Source organism: Pleurodeles waltl, chromosome 9, assembly GCF_031143425.1.
Source record: "Pleurodeles waltl isolate 20211129_DDA chromosome 9, aPleWal1.hap1.20221129, whole genome shotgun sequence".
Classification (NCBI taxonomy): domain Eukaryota; kingdom Metazoa; phylum Chordata; class Amphibia; order Caudata; family Salamandridae; genus Pleurodeles; species Pleurodeles waltl.
In genome coordinates, this window is record NC_090448.1 from 24,330,874 (window position 1) to 24,344,912 (window position 14,039).

Consider the following 14,039-nt stretch of genomic DNA (forward strand, 5'->3'; position numbering starts at 1 on the left):
ACGGACCCCCTGAGGAGGCTTTGCGGACCCCCAGGGTCTCTGGACCACAGGTTGGGATCCACTAATATAGACCATAAAAATCAATATATCCAGGTAATGTTTGCTTGACATGAAATGGCACAATGCTATTGATATGTAAGCTTGTTTTACAAGGAGAAAACTCTTACAACCGTTGCCTCCCTGCCAAAAAACAAATAAAAAGCAACTGGAGGAAACAGGAAGAAAAATGTCAGTCTGTACTTATGAAGGTATGTAAGCAAACAATGTGTACAAACACGCCTGGTTCTTGTTACTTGGCAACCTGGAAGCAGCACTGTGACAACAATACTCCGATGGAACCGAGTTCCCTTTACAAAGTTCTGGCCATTCACTGGACAGAGGCCTGAAGAAACATCCTCCTCTGGGGTTTAAAGTCGATGGAGAGCTCCATTACTGGATCCTGGGTAAGAACTACCTGTCCAGAATCTCTGTTATTGGCCCTATCACTGGCTCCAGCTGATGATTCTCTTTCAGTGTGCCTGTTGGCTCTCCGAAATGTAGTGATGAGGCCTTTGGCGATTGTCAGCCTTTGAAACTACTGAGAGGGTACTTCAGCAATTAATCACTCGTTCCATAATGCAACTGTTTGGCTCAAAATGTTTTGGCGCGAAAGCTACAGTAGAGGGGACTATCAGCCATTTATTTTTCGCCACATGTTTGATGGGAAAAGTCCTGAAATAACCGTCGGATTACCCTCTTTGAGGGGAAAATATCAGTTGCTTGCAGCAGCGAAACATGATATTGAGTAATTTAATTATACGGTATAAAAGGACAGTGCAAGCCTCGTCTCCTCAACCATTAACGCAGCTTTACTCGTTTCTTTAAATGTGCACACACAGGAATGAGGGTGAACATGCATTGGGAAGATCGATAATGTCCTACTTTTTAAAAAGTTTCATCCTAGGGCCTAACATTCTGTGTGCCTTGTCACACCCACAGTGAGGCAGTAACATCCACATACAAATTCTGGAAGCCTGTTAGCTGGGGTATTGGAAAAGACTGACTCTACTTTGGAACCGGATTGGTACATATGGGCCTGGCAGTAAACATGGATGACTTGGACTAGGGTTCTTTTTTTCATTACAGTCACTGCTAGGAAATGTGTTGGTTCCACAGAAACAAATTGATGCTAGAATTACTCGAACATATTAGGTTATCAGATTAAAGCAGATAGTACTTTGTAATGGACAACGTATAGTTAGCTGCTAACCCTAGCCTACGTTTCAGAGATGTTAGCAAGTGTGTGCTATGGTTTGTGAACTTGTTAACAGTGTGTCATTGAGTTTCTAGGTCATCGGGTGTGAGGTGAGGGAGGAGGCAAAACACAACATTGAACATATTGAGCCACATTTTTGTGTGGGTGGGACCTTTTGCAAAACTTTATCCAATTAGATTTCATTCATTACATTATGTTTGGTATACGAGTCTCTCAACTCTAAGCGCAATACCGAGAAAAATCAATCTTCTTCAACACACAGTAAAACAAAGAAGCTAATACTGCACACAATAGTCTGTTCAACATTATTAAAACGGAGAGAGAATGCTTCATGAATGGATGGGTTTCCCGGGAAGCTCGGAGGATGTTCAGGGAGGATGCTGATGATGGGATTAGGGGAAAGAGAGAAGAGCCTTTAAATCTGGAAGGGCATGCAGAGGCACGGAGAGACCGCACACAACTGGTAAATGGAGAATAAGAGAGTGTAAAACTGTAGGAAGGATGGGGACGCGAGAATGTCAAATTGTGAACAACATCTAAAGACTAGACATAAGAAATGAAATTGGAGGCAGAAAGAAAATGAAAGCCAACGGAGAGAAACAACCCAATCGAGCAAACACCATTGTGGCATTTGGGAAGAAGGCATTGAACATAGTTGGAAATAGATTTACTGAGACAAATATGTAGTCTGACAGAGCAATGCACTGAGTAGAGTTATTTTGAAATTGGATATGATGTGTATAAAAATGAGAGTTTTGGTTCCTTGGAATGTCAGAAGTGCACTTACCTTATGAAATGAATAGATTTGAAAATGGCAAGAGGGGCTGCATGGATGGATGTACACGGTGAATGGGGTGGGGGGTATTATAGTTTGAAATAACACTAAGATTTTGGGCTGAAGGAGAAAGAGGAAGATGGCTGAGAAGTAACGGCTCGACTTTATTGACTTAGCTGCCCCTTTAATCTCCTGTTTCTCGAGGCTGTGAACTGCGAGGAACCAGACTTTACTCTACTCACACGTGGACAGGGTGAACTTCTTTGCTTAGAAAGCTTCTTCCTTGTGGGAAGAAGTGACAGCAGATGCTCTTCTCTGGACCAGCCCTTCCTGGACCACTGTTTCATGATGATAACTTCCCTCTCATGGATTTGTGGGAAAGTGACGATTGTGCAAAGATGCTGATGTTTGTACTTTCGAGATAATGCAAAAGGACAGGTAAAAGTGGTGAAACTAGTTGAGCGTGCAGAGTTTCTTGTAGATTATTTAAGGGGCAAAACAACTGATTTTAGACTCTCATTAGCTTTCGAGGATCCCCCCGATTCATTCATCTTATGCTTTCCTATGGCCTCCAGTACCTGATAGTTTTTGTTTTTGCGAACAGATACTTCATACAGCCTGTTTGATTGTATCCAGACTTTTAAAGGTCTCGATGGTCTCCAAATTGCCTGTCTTACTCCTCCCTTGCTAGACGTGAAATCGATGGGCTTTTCTCAGCTGGCCCCAAGCTGCAGCAGTTGGGGAAACACACTATTAATTGGGTCTTTTATACGAAACTTCCTATTTGTGCGGTCCTCCGACCAGCGTTATCTTCAATCACACCCTTAACCCACTGACAACATTATGTTGTTTGAACAAATAGTTACTCTCAGCCCTTGGAAACATCACACAAGTGAACTCTTTCAAGGTATAATGAAAGATGAACTCTTTCAACCCTTAATGAAAGACTACCTAGTGAAATAGTTCACCCATTCACTTGCCACTTCTTAAAAACAAAGCTGAACTCAGTGGCCACAGTTCGGGGAGTTTCGTTCCATCAGGTTAAACTTCTGAAGTCCGGGGTGGTATGCCTTGCATGCGGTGTTGGTTAAGTGTTGGTGCAATGCCAGAGCGTTGGAATATTAGGACATATTTATATACTGTTTGCGCTGGATTTGCGTCATTTTTTACGCAAATCCAGCGCAAACTTAACTCCATCTTTATATTTTGGTGCTAGACCCGTCTAGCGTCAAAGTTATGGAGTGTGCGTCATTTTTTGGACGTGGAAACCTAACTTGCGTTAATGAGATGCAACGTAGGTGTTCCCGTGCTAAAAAATGACTTTAAGGCATTTATGCCTTATTTATCCTCCCGCGCAAAAATGACGCACAGGAGGAGGCGGGCCTTAAAAAATGGCACTAAGCCTGTTTAGTGCCATTTTTTAACACCTGGGTCAGGGCAGGCGTTAGGGGACCTGTGGGCTCATTTCTATGGTCTCTGACCATGGAAGCAGTCCACAGGTGCCCTTCCCTGCACCCAGGGACACCCCCTGCAACTCTTGCCCACCCCTGGAGGACACCCATTGATGGGGGGACACATCCAAGGTAAGTCCAGGTACATATATTCATTTTTTTTTTAAAAGTGGCATGGGGGGCCCCCTTCATGCCACTTTTCATGGGGGTTGTGCATCAGAAAATGACGCTAGTCAGGTTAGAGTCAATATTTTTGACTCAAGCCTGACTTGCACCATTCTTCCACGCACAACCCCCAGTCTTCCCTACGCCTCCGCTGCCCGGTTAGCGTCATTTATTTTGACGCTAACCAGGCAACAGCGCCGGCTAGCGTCATTCCTTAAATATGATTGCAGGCTGGCGCGTTGGAATGACGGTAGCCAGCGTTAATCTTTTTGAGGCAAACCTGCGCTAGCGCATGTTTGCCTAAAAAATTACAAATATGGGCCATAGAATGTATATTTAGACAGAGATGTTTTAAGGCATAGGCAAAGGGGGCTCTTCCCCATGGCCCCAGTGTTTCATGTGTCTCCCTACCAGAGTCCTTTCGACTGTTCGCCTGAGGTAGCAGTCTTATTCTGACAGTCCTGTCCTGATAACCTGGGCTGTTTCATAAATATAAAAGTCAATTTCTTTTAATTTACGTTTTCAGAAAGGGGGAGACTGGGTGGTGTGGGAGTTTATTACAGAAATGTTTTTAGCCCCATGTAACAGTCATGAAAAGTTTTTTAGAGCTAAACAATGACTAAAGACTTTGCTTCCTAACTCTGCCCCTGAAATGGAAGGCGACATGACAAATAGATGCAAAGGTTTTGGAAAATGGATGCGTGATACCTTGAATGTAACACTTTCGGTACAAATATACAAACCACGATCAGGAGGGAAAGCTCCATGACTTTCTCCAGATCTTCTGCTCCTAAAAAGAAGAGGCTAAGCAGCGGGAAAGAGAATGGAGAAATTGGCAGTAAGAAAATATCAGTATGCCACAAGACAACGAGAGTCAATTATTTCTCAGATAAAATTGATAATGCCTCTAATACTTCAGAAGAACTACACAATAGCGTGAATAGCTTATTGAAAATGGAAAATAATAACATGGGCTCTCCTTCATCAGAGGAACACTGCAAAACATTGGGAAATTCTTCCTGGAAAAAGTTAATAACATTCACCAGACTCTGGGAAGAGATGAGGAAGAGAAATAAATCTTGCAGAAGGACGAAGGCAAATTCCCCAATTTCCCGAAGTGACGGTGGATAATACTTGAGAGATACAACATCCCATAAATCAGGATCACCTGTGGATCCAACACCTCCTGATATCATGCTCAAAGGGGGAAGACTTATAATCTCCACCTCAGCTAACAAGAACAGTACCAGCAGGATGGAAGCATGCAGTTGTACGGCCTTTACTTAAAAAAAAGCACATGCTGATTCCTTGATGGGCGAAAACTACTGTCCGATTTCTCTATTGCCAGGTCCAAGCAAGGTCCTAGAAAAGCATGTAAATAACTTTCTTGCACAACAGCTAGAAGAAAATGAGGTCCTTCACTCCTCCCAGAACCGGTTCAGAGTAGGTAATAGTACAGAAACAGCGCTTTTAGCAGCCACAGAGGAGCTTATGGTTATTCTGAACAGAGGAGACACCGCAGCCCTGATCTTGTTGGATGTAAGCGTGTATTCAAAAAAATGAGGGACTGGGAGATTAACGGTCCAGTGTATGACCTCCCAAAACTACTTGATATAAATCCAAGATACACTGGGCCATATTTATACTTTTTGATACAAAACTGCGCCAACGCAGTTTTGCGTCAAAAAAATTAGCGCCGGCTAACGCCATTCTGATGCGCCATGCGGGCGCCGTATTTATTCAATGACGTTAGTCGGCGTTAGCCGCCGGCGCTGTCTGGTGTGCGTTAAAAAAAATGACGTACACCAGGCAGCGCCGGCGTAGGGGAAAATGGAGCTTGGGCGCCAAAAAATGGGGCAAGTCAGGCTGAGGCAAAATTTGCGCCGCAACCCGATTTGCGCCATTTTTTTTTTACTCCCAACCCCCATTGACATGACTCCTGTCTTAGCAAAGACAGGAGTCATGCCCCCTTGCCCAATGGGCATGGTCATTGGGCATAGTGGCATGTAGGGGGGCACAAATCAGGCCCCCCTATGCCACAAAAAAAAAAGAAAAAAAACTTACCTGAACTTACCTTAACTTCCTGGGATGGGTCCCTCCATCCTTGGGTGTCCTCCTGGGGTGGGCAAGGGTGGCAGGGGGTGTCCCTGGGGGCATGGGAGGGCACCTCTGGGCTCCTTCTGAGCCCACAGGTCCCTTAACGCCTACCCTGACCAGGCGCTAAAAAACGGCGCAAAAGCAGCCGTACGTCATTTTTTTGGACCCGCCCACTCCCGGGCATGAATTTTGCCCGGGAGTGTAAATACGGCGCACATGCCTCGGTGTCGATTTTTTAGACGGGAACGCCTACCTTGCATATAATTAACGCAAAGTAGGTGTCCACGCTAAAAAATGACGCTAACTCCATGGACTTTGGCGCTAGATGCGTCTAACGCCAAAGTATAAATATGGAGTTAGTTTTGCGTCGGAATTGCGTAAAAAAAAACGACGCAATTCCGGCGCAAACAGAGTATAAATATGCCCCACTGTTCCTTAGAAAGAGGAAAGAGAGTATAGGGCAACCCTTAGGTTAGAAGCAAGTGTCCTCACACACCCAATTGGATGTCATGCTTCATCATCGGGCAAGCTCCTCATCAGACCGGCGCTGCAATGTCTGATGGGTACCCCTGTAAAGGGGCTCTTTGCCGGAGATCTTTTTTCAGTCACACTGTGCCGTGATGAAACGAAGGTAGAAAGAACAATGTCTACTTATGATCACTGATGCGGAAAGGAGAGAGAAGAAAAAAATATAAAATTGGCTAAAAACCTGGACAGGACACCAAATTTTAATGATCTAGAAAGGGTGGTGGGCAAGGTAATAAAAACATACACTGAAGAGTGTGGAGTGAGATAATGCTCACACACTCTCATATTACAAGTGAAAGGCAGGGATAAAGAATTATCTTACACCCCTGAAAACAGGATCAACATGTTTCATGTCTAAACGGTCCAAATGGATCCACCAACATTTCATCAGGACCAAAAAACTCAACTAAACACTTCTCCTATTGACTAAATCTCAAGACCTTAAAGTGTCCCAAAAACCGTCAGTCATAATAAACTCCAGTAACTTACTACAAAAAGGCTGTACATCAGGCTAGTCTAATGTAAGGGTCAACCTGTAAGGTGAATCTAAGAGTGGCCTTTGATACCGTATCATACACCACTTTGGTTAGAGGGCTGGCAGAGGTAGGAATAGTGGGTACAGCACTTGAGTGGCTGACCTCATTCCTCCATAAAACAATCTTTCAAGTTCATGAAGGGGACAGACAGTCGGAGGTTCTTATCTAGATTGTGGTGTACCACAAGGCTTCTCTCCGAGCCCCACCTTGTTTAACGTATATGTTCGTCCTTTGGCTGGGATCATAAACTCATATGGTTGTGTGGCTATTTCTTATGCTGATACTACGCAAATTATTCTCAGTTTCTCACAGCAAATAGAATGTACGTCCAGCCTCTTAGACAAATGTCTGACCCGTTCTTGAATGGATTACGGCCAGCAGTCTTAAATTAAATGCAAACAAAACAGAAGTGATGGTAGTAGGAAACAACCCCACTAGGTGGCCAGATCTGAGCTGGCCTATTTGTATGGAAGAGGTCAAAAGCCTCAGAATTTGGGCTGGCAGCAAATTAACTATGGGAACGCGAGTTAAGAAATTGGCTGCCACATGCTACGGCCTCCTTAGGACGCTAAGAAAAGTGCTGAGATGGCTGCCAGAGTCACCACGGAGAGTGGTGGTCCAGGTCCTAATCAGTTCCCGATTAGATCACGGAAATTCTCTATACTTAGGAAGCCCAAAGACAGTCATAAATAGACTACAGATCATACAAAATGCGGCTGTTCGAACAGTACTGAAAATTCCCAAATCTCGATCAGTGACTGCTGCCAGGATAGCCATACACTGGCTCCTGTTCACAAAATGATTCAATTCAAAGCACTTTGCTTGGCGCACAGAACTGTTCAAGACAAAGGGGGTCATTCTGACCCTGGCGGCCGGTGGCCGCCAGGGCCACCGACCACGGGAGCACCGCCAACAGGCTGGCGGTGCTCCAACGAGCATTCTGACCGCGGCGGTTCAGCCGCGGTCAGAAGCGGAAAGTCAGCGGTCTCCCGCTGACTTTCCGCTGCTCGTTTGAATCCTCCATGGCTGCGGAGCGCGCTCCGCAGCCATGAGGATTCTGACCCCCCCTACCGCCATCCTGTTCATGGCGGGAAAGCCGCCATGAACAGGATGGCGGTAGGGGGGGTCGCGGGGCCCCTGGGGGCCCCTGCCGTGCCCATGCCAATGGCATGGGCACGGCAGGGGCCCCCGTAAGAGGGCCCCGCAAAGTATTTCAGTGTCTGCCTTGCAGACACTGAAATACGCGACAGGTGCCACTGCACCCGTCGCACCTTCCCACTCCGCCGGCTCGATTACGAGCCGGCATCCTCGTGGGAAGGGAGTTTTTCCCTGGGCTGGCGGGCGGTCTTTTGGAGACCGCCCGCCAGCCCAGGGAAAAACTCATAATACCCTCCGCGGTCTTCTGACCGCGGAGCGGTATAATGGGGGCGGAATTCTGGCGGGCGGCCTCCGCCGCCCGCCAGAATCAGAATCACCCCCAAAGGGTCTAAACTTATTCAGAGGCTAGTGACTTTCTAACACCCACCAAGACCACTGCGTTCATCAGACTTCTTCCTCTTGGCAGAACCAGAGACTTTGAAAGCCAGAGCCGACAGACATTCATATACCTTTACTGCTTCCAAACCTCTGGAATGCACCTCCCCTCCAGATTAGGAGAACTGAATCAGAAGCTAACTTTAGGAAAGTGCTAAAAACGTTTCTTTTCGAATAATGGCAGCTAAAGGTGTTTGCAACCTGAGGTTTAGTGCTAGGAAGCCCACAAGCTAGCCATGCACTCTGCACTTTACAAATCTCTGAGACTAGACTAGACTAGACTAGACTAACTCACCAGTAATGTGAGGGGCCCACAGAGACTATTTGCAATAACATTAGAAAGCTGCCAGTGTTCCACAATATTGAAAACCCAAATGCTACTGTTTTGCCTGATGGCACGTGTTCTGACCACCATAGCTCAGATTTACTAACATTTTGAGCTGGTTTTGCATTTCTTATGTAGAGCAAACCCAGACCAAAGTGCTGTGGTGATATTTACTTTCAACTCAAATCAGGATTTACACTGGAAAGTTGGAGCCAAAGTAACACAAAGTAGTGCTCTGAGCTACTTTGCTCTACTCTGTGTCAAGAAGGTGTACCATGGGTGGTGCTTAGATGTTCCAATACTCCCACCAATGGGATTTGAGGCAAATCCATATCTGCTAACAATCTTAGACAATGATTTGCGCTAAAACCTTACACCTTCTCACGGCAGGAGTAATAGAGGAGAAATGTTTTAATTTCTTCATACGTTCCAGGCTTGGTATCTCTGCTGCATTGTGCAACACTCATACAGAGGAAGAATAGTATTAAAACATAGTTTTTATATGGGAGGGTTCTCTTTCAGTACAAAACCTATGCTTGAAAGAATGCACACATCCTTGCCCTGTGGTACAAGGGTTTGCAAGTTGGTGCACGGCAGCCTAAAGCACTAGCACTGAGATAGAGAAAAACTACACCACACCTTAGTACATATGATGCTTTTTTCCCACTCTCCCTTTCATGTGATGCAGGGTAACAACGTTGCTCGCTTTTCTGTGTTGCATCACACTATAATAAATTCCCCCATTGATGTAAACACATTTGAAACATGGAGTGGTGTTGGGTGCATACTTGTTTTTGTTTAATACTTCTCACATACTTCATGTTTCAGCACATTTATAAAGGCGTATGATGCCCTCAATCACAAGAGCTTCTTAAACAACAGCCTTTTCTGAGAGCACATTTTTCTACAAGGAAAGTAAAGCACATTCAGTCCTCATGGGCCTTGCAAGTGTGGAGCACGGCTTGTCTCCTCTTTTTGCTCAGACTTTGCCACTTTGGACGGTAGCTACCTTGGTGTCTGTCCAGTGCAGTGCCTGTGAGAGCAGCTTGCAGTGCTGTGGTCTTTGTTGCATCTGCTCTGAGTGAGAGAGGGATGTGCATTTGATGCTGCATGTTTTGTGTGGGGGACGTTTGAATTCTTTGTGCATCTTCTGTGTGTGAGGAACCATTATGGTACTGTTGCCCACATTGGAGTTTTGTGCATGTGATAAGAGCTTGCAAACTTGAAGCCAGATACATGAAGGCCTTTGGTTTTCTCAAAGGGTCTAATTTGCAAAACCGGGCCATCTGCAAGTGCAAAAAGTCCTTTTGTTAGATACAAAATGCAAATTACAATTTTTGTGGGGTTTGCAACCAAATACTGACATGGTATTTGGAAGAGGCGTGTTTAACCCCTTCGCTGCCAGGCCTTTTCCCCTCCTGTGCCGAGCCTATTTTTGGCTATTTGGGGCAGTTCGCGCTTAGGCCCTCATAACTTTTTGTTCACATAAGCTACCCATGCCAAATTTGCGTTCTTTTTTCCCCAATATCCTAAGGATTCTAGAGGTACCCAGACCTTGTGGGTTCCCCTGAAGGAGACCAAGATATTAGCCAAAATACAGCAACAATTTCGTTTTTTTTTTTAAAAATGGGAAAAAAGGGCTGCAGAAGAAGGCTCGTGGTTTTTTCCCTGAAAATGGCATCAACAAGGGTTTTGCGGTGGTAAAATCACCATCTTCCCAGCTTTGAGGAACAGGCAGACTTGAATTAGAAAACCCAATTTTTCAACACAATTGTGACATTTTACTGGGACATACTCCATTTTTACTATTTTTTGTGCTTTCAGCCTCGTTCCAGTCAGTGACAGAAATGGGTGAGAAACCAGTGCTGGATCCAGAAAACTAAACATTTCTGAAAAGTAGACAACATTCTGAATTCAGCAAAGGGTCATTTGTGTAGATCCTACAAGTGTTTCCTACAGAAAATAACAGCTGAAATAAAAGAATATTGAAATTGAGGTGAAAAAAAACAGCAATTTCTCTCCACGTTTTACTCTGTAACTTTTTTCTGCGATGTCAGATTTTTTAAAGCAATATACCGTTAGGCCAGCTGGACTGTTCTGGTTGCGGGATATATAGGGCTTGTAGGTTCATCAAGAACCCTACGTACCCAGAGCCATTAAATGAGCTGCACCTTGCAATGGGTTTTCATTCTATACGGGGTATTCAGCAATTCATTTGCTGAAATATAAAAAGTGAAAAATAGGTATCAAGAAAACCTTTGTATTTCCAAAATGGCCACAAGATAAAGTGTTGAGAAGCAGTGTTTATTTTCACATCTCTGAATTCCGGGGTGCCCATACTAGCATGTGAATTACAGGGCATTTCTCAAATAGACGTCTTTTTTACACACTGTCTTACATTTGGAAGGAAAAAAGGTAGAGAAAGACAAGAGGCAATAACACTTGTTTTGCTATCCTGTGTTCCCCCAAGTCTCCCGATAAAAATGGTACCTCACTTGCATGGGTAGGCCTAGTCCCTGCGACAGGAACTGCCCCAAAACACAACGTGGACACATCACGTTTTCACAAAGAAAACAGCTGATTTTTGCAAAATGCCTAGCTGTGGATTTTGGCCTCTAGCTCAGCCGGCACCTAGGGAAACCTAGCAAACCTGCACAGTTTTGAAAACTAGACACCTAGAGGAATCCAAGATGGGGTGACTAATGGGTCTCTGACCAGGTTCTGTTACCCAGAATCCTTTGCGAACCTCAAAATTTGGCCAAAAAAACACTTTTTCCTCTCATTTCGGTGACAGAAAGTTCTGGAATCAGAGAGGAGCCACAAATTTCCTTCCACCCAGCATTCCCCCAAGTCTCCCGATAAAAATGGTACCTCACTTTTGTGGGTAGGCCTACTGCCCGCGAAAGGAAATGCCCCAAAACACTATCTGGACACATCAAAATTATCAAATACAAAACTACCTGTTTTGGCGGGGGGCACCTGCGTTTTTGGTCCTGGGCTCAGCAGCCTTCTTGGGAAACCTACCAAACCCAGACATTTCTGAAAACTAGACACCCGAGGGAGTCCAGTGAGGTGTGACTTGCGTGGATCCTCCAATGTTTTCTTACCCAGAATCCTCAGCAAACCTCAAATTTAGCTACAAAATCACAGTTTTCCCACATTTCTGTGTGGGATCACCACACTGGGACAAATTTCATACCACCCAATGTTCCCCTCAGTCTCCCGGTAAAAATTATACCTCACTTGTGTAGGTGGGCCAAGTGCCTGTGAAAGGGAAGAGCCAAAAACATGTTGATATTGAGGGGGAACCAAAGAGCGTCCAAAAGGTCAGTTTGCAAAAAACAACATTTTTAGGCTGACAAGTGCAGTAGAATTTTTTTTGGTATAGATGAGACAATGCTGGGTGGTAGGAATTTTGTGGATTCCTGCAGATTCCAGAAGGTTTCATCACAAAAACGTGGGAAAAATGTGTGATTTCCTACAAGAGGTTTGCAGGGCATTGTGGGTACAAACATGGTGCGGGGTGCATGTGGAATCACCACCCTGGAATCATCCAGATGTTTAGTTTTCAGATGTGTCTAGGTCTTCTGGATTTTTCTACATGGCAGCGTCCAAAAGTCCATAAAGTGCAGCCCTCACCATTCCAAGTGGGACGATTTTGAGAGTTACCAAGCTCTCCTGACCCAAATGTAAAACTAAAACCCAAAATATTCAAATGTCCTCTTGCTTGCTGTGGGATAAGATGTTTTAGAGTGCGGGGGAGAGCTGAAAGACTGTTACCCCCTTCAGTTGGGGTGGGGGCATAACCAGGCCCATACTGGTTGGTAGCCACCACCCCCATATATATATTTTTTTAATTCCCTGACATCTAGTAGACTTTCTGCCCCCCCCCGGGTGTGGATCAGGGGTAATTGCCCCATCTGCCCACATGTTGGGCAGAACGACTTTGGCCCCATTTATTTGGGATGGGGTTATGGCCATACCACCACCCTCCTATTTTGGAAAAAAAACTTCCCTGGTCTCTGGTGGGCTTTCTGCCCCCCCTTAGGGGCAGATGAGCCTTCCAAAAATAGGCCCATCTGCCCTAAGGGGGTCAGATATGGCCAACAGTAATGTGCCCCCATGGGGAGCGACCCTTACCCAAGGGGCTGCCCCCCTAAAGAAAACACACGCATACACACACACCAATTCCTGGTGCCTAAGAGGTGTCCTGGCCTAACAAAAATCGTCCGATCTGCCCCCAAGGGGGGCAGAAACGGTCTAAATACAATTTGCCCCCCAGGGGAGTGACTCTTGCCTAAGGGGATGCTCCCCACCTCTAAAAAACAAAACAAAAAAACGTAAGAAAATGTATCCCTGTCGCCTAGAGGTTTCTGCCCCCCCTGGGGGCAGATCAGCCGAATAACAATAGGCCGATCTGACCCCCCCCCCGGGGGGGCAGAAATGGCCTAAAATAACTGTGTCCTCCCCCACCCCCAGGGAACGACCCTTGCCTACGGGGTCGCTCCCCTTGTGTAAAATTGGCGCAAAAAAAAGATCCCCGGTGCCTAGTGTTGGCCTAACAAAAATCGGCTGATCTGCCCCCAAGGGGGGCAAAAATGGTCTAAATACAATTTGCCCCCCAAGGGGAGCGACCCTTGCCTAAGGGGTCGCTCCCCACCTCTAAAAAACAAAACAAAACAAAAAAAAACTAAAAAACATGTATCCCTGGCGCCTAGATGTTTCTGCCCCCCCGGGGGCAGATCGGCCAAATAATAATAGGCCGACCTGCCCCCAGGGGGGGCAGAAATGGCCTAAATAAATTTATCCCCCCACCCAGGGAGCGACCCTTGCCTAAGGGGTCGCTCCCCTTACGTGAAATTGGCGCAAAAAAAAGATCCCCGGTGCCTAGTGGTTTCTGCCCCCCTTGGGGGCAGATTGACCTAACAAAAAGCAGAAATTGTCTAAATACAATTTCCCCCCCAGGGGAGCGACCCTTGCCTAAGGAGTCGCTCCCCACCTCTAAAAAACAAAAACAAAAAACCCTAAATTTTTTTATCCCTGGCACCTAGAGGTTTCAGCCCTCCCGGGGGCAAATCGGCCAAATAACAATAGGCTGATATGCCCCCAGGAGTGGCATAAATGGCCTAAAATAATTTTTTTCCTCACCCCCCCCCCCCCCGGGGAGCGACCCTTGCCTGAAATTGGCACCAAAAAATAGATCCCCGGTGCCTAGTGGTTTCTGCTCCCCTGGGGGCAGATAGGCCGAATAACAATAGGCCGATCTGTCCCCAGGGGGGGTAGAAATGGCCTAAAATAGATTTGCCCCCCCGGGGAGTGACCCTTGCCTAAGGGGTCGCTCCCCTTCCGTGAATTTGCCATAAAAAAAAAAAAA

The 14,039-nt window shown here is 45.8% G+C and overlaps 1 protein-coding gene across 1 annotated transcript in view; it reads left to right on the top strand.

Annotated features, from left to right (window-relative positions):
- Positions 1-351: 351 nt before the first annotated feature.
- The window catches only part of CIMIP7 (ciliary microtubule inner protein 7), a 265,169-nt gene continuing 251,481 nt past the window's right edge, over positions 352-14,039 (top strand). Inside the window, exon 1 of the mRNA XM_069206169.1 lies at positions 352-443. Within this exon, the coding sequence (XP_069062270.1) occupies positions 417-443 (27 nt within the window). The 5' untranslated portion in view covers positions 352-416. The remainder of the gene's footprint in view (positions 444-14,039) is intronic.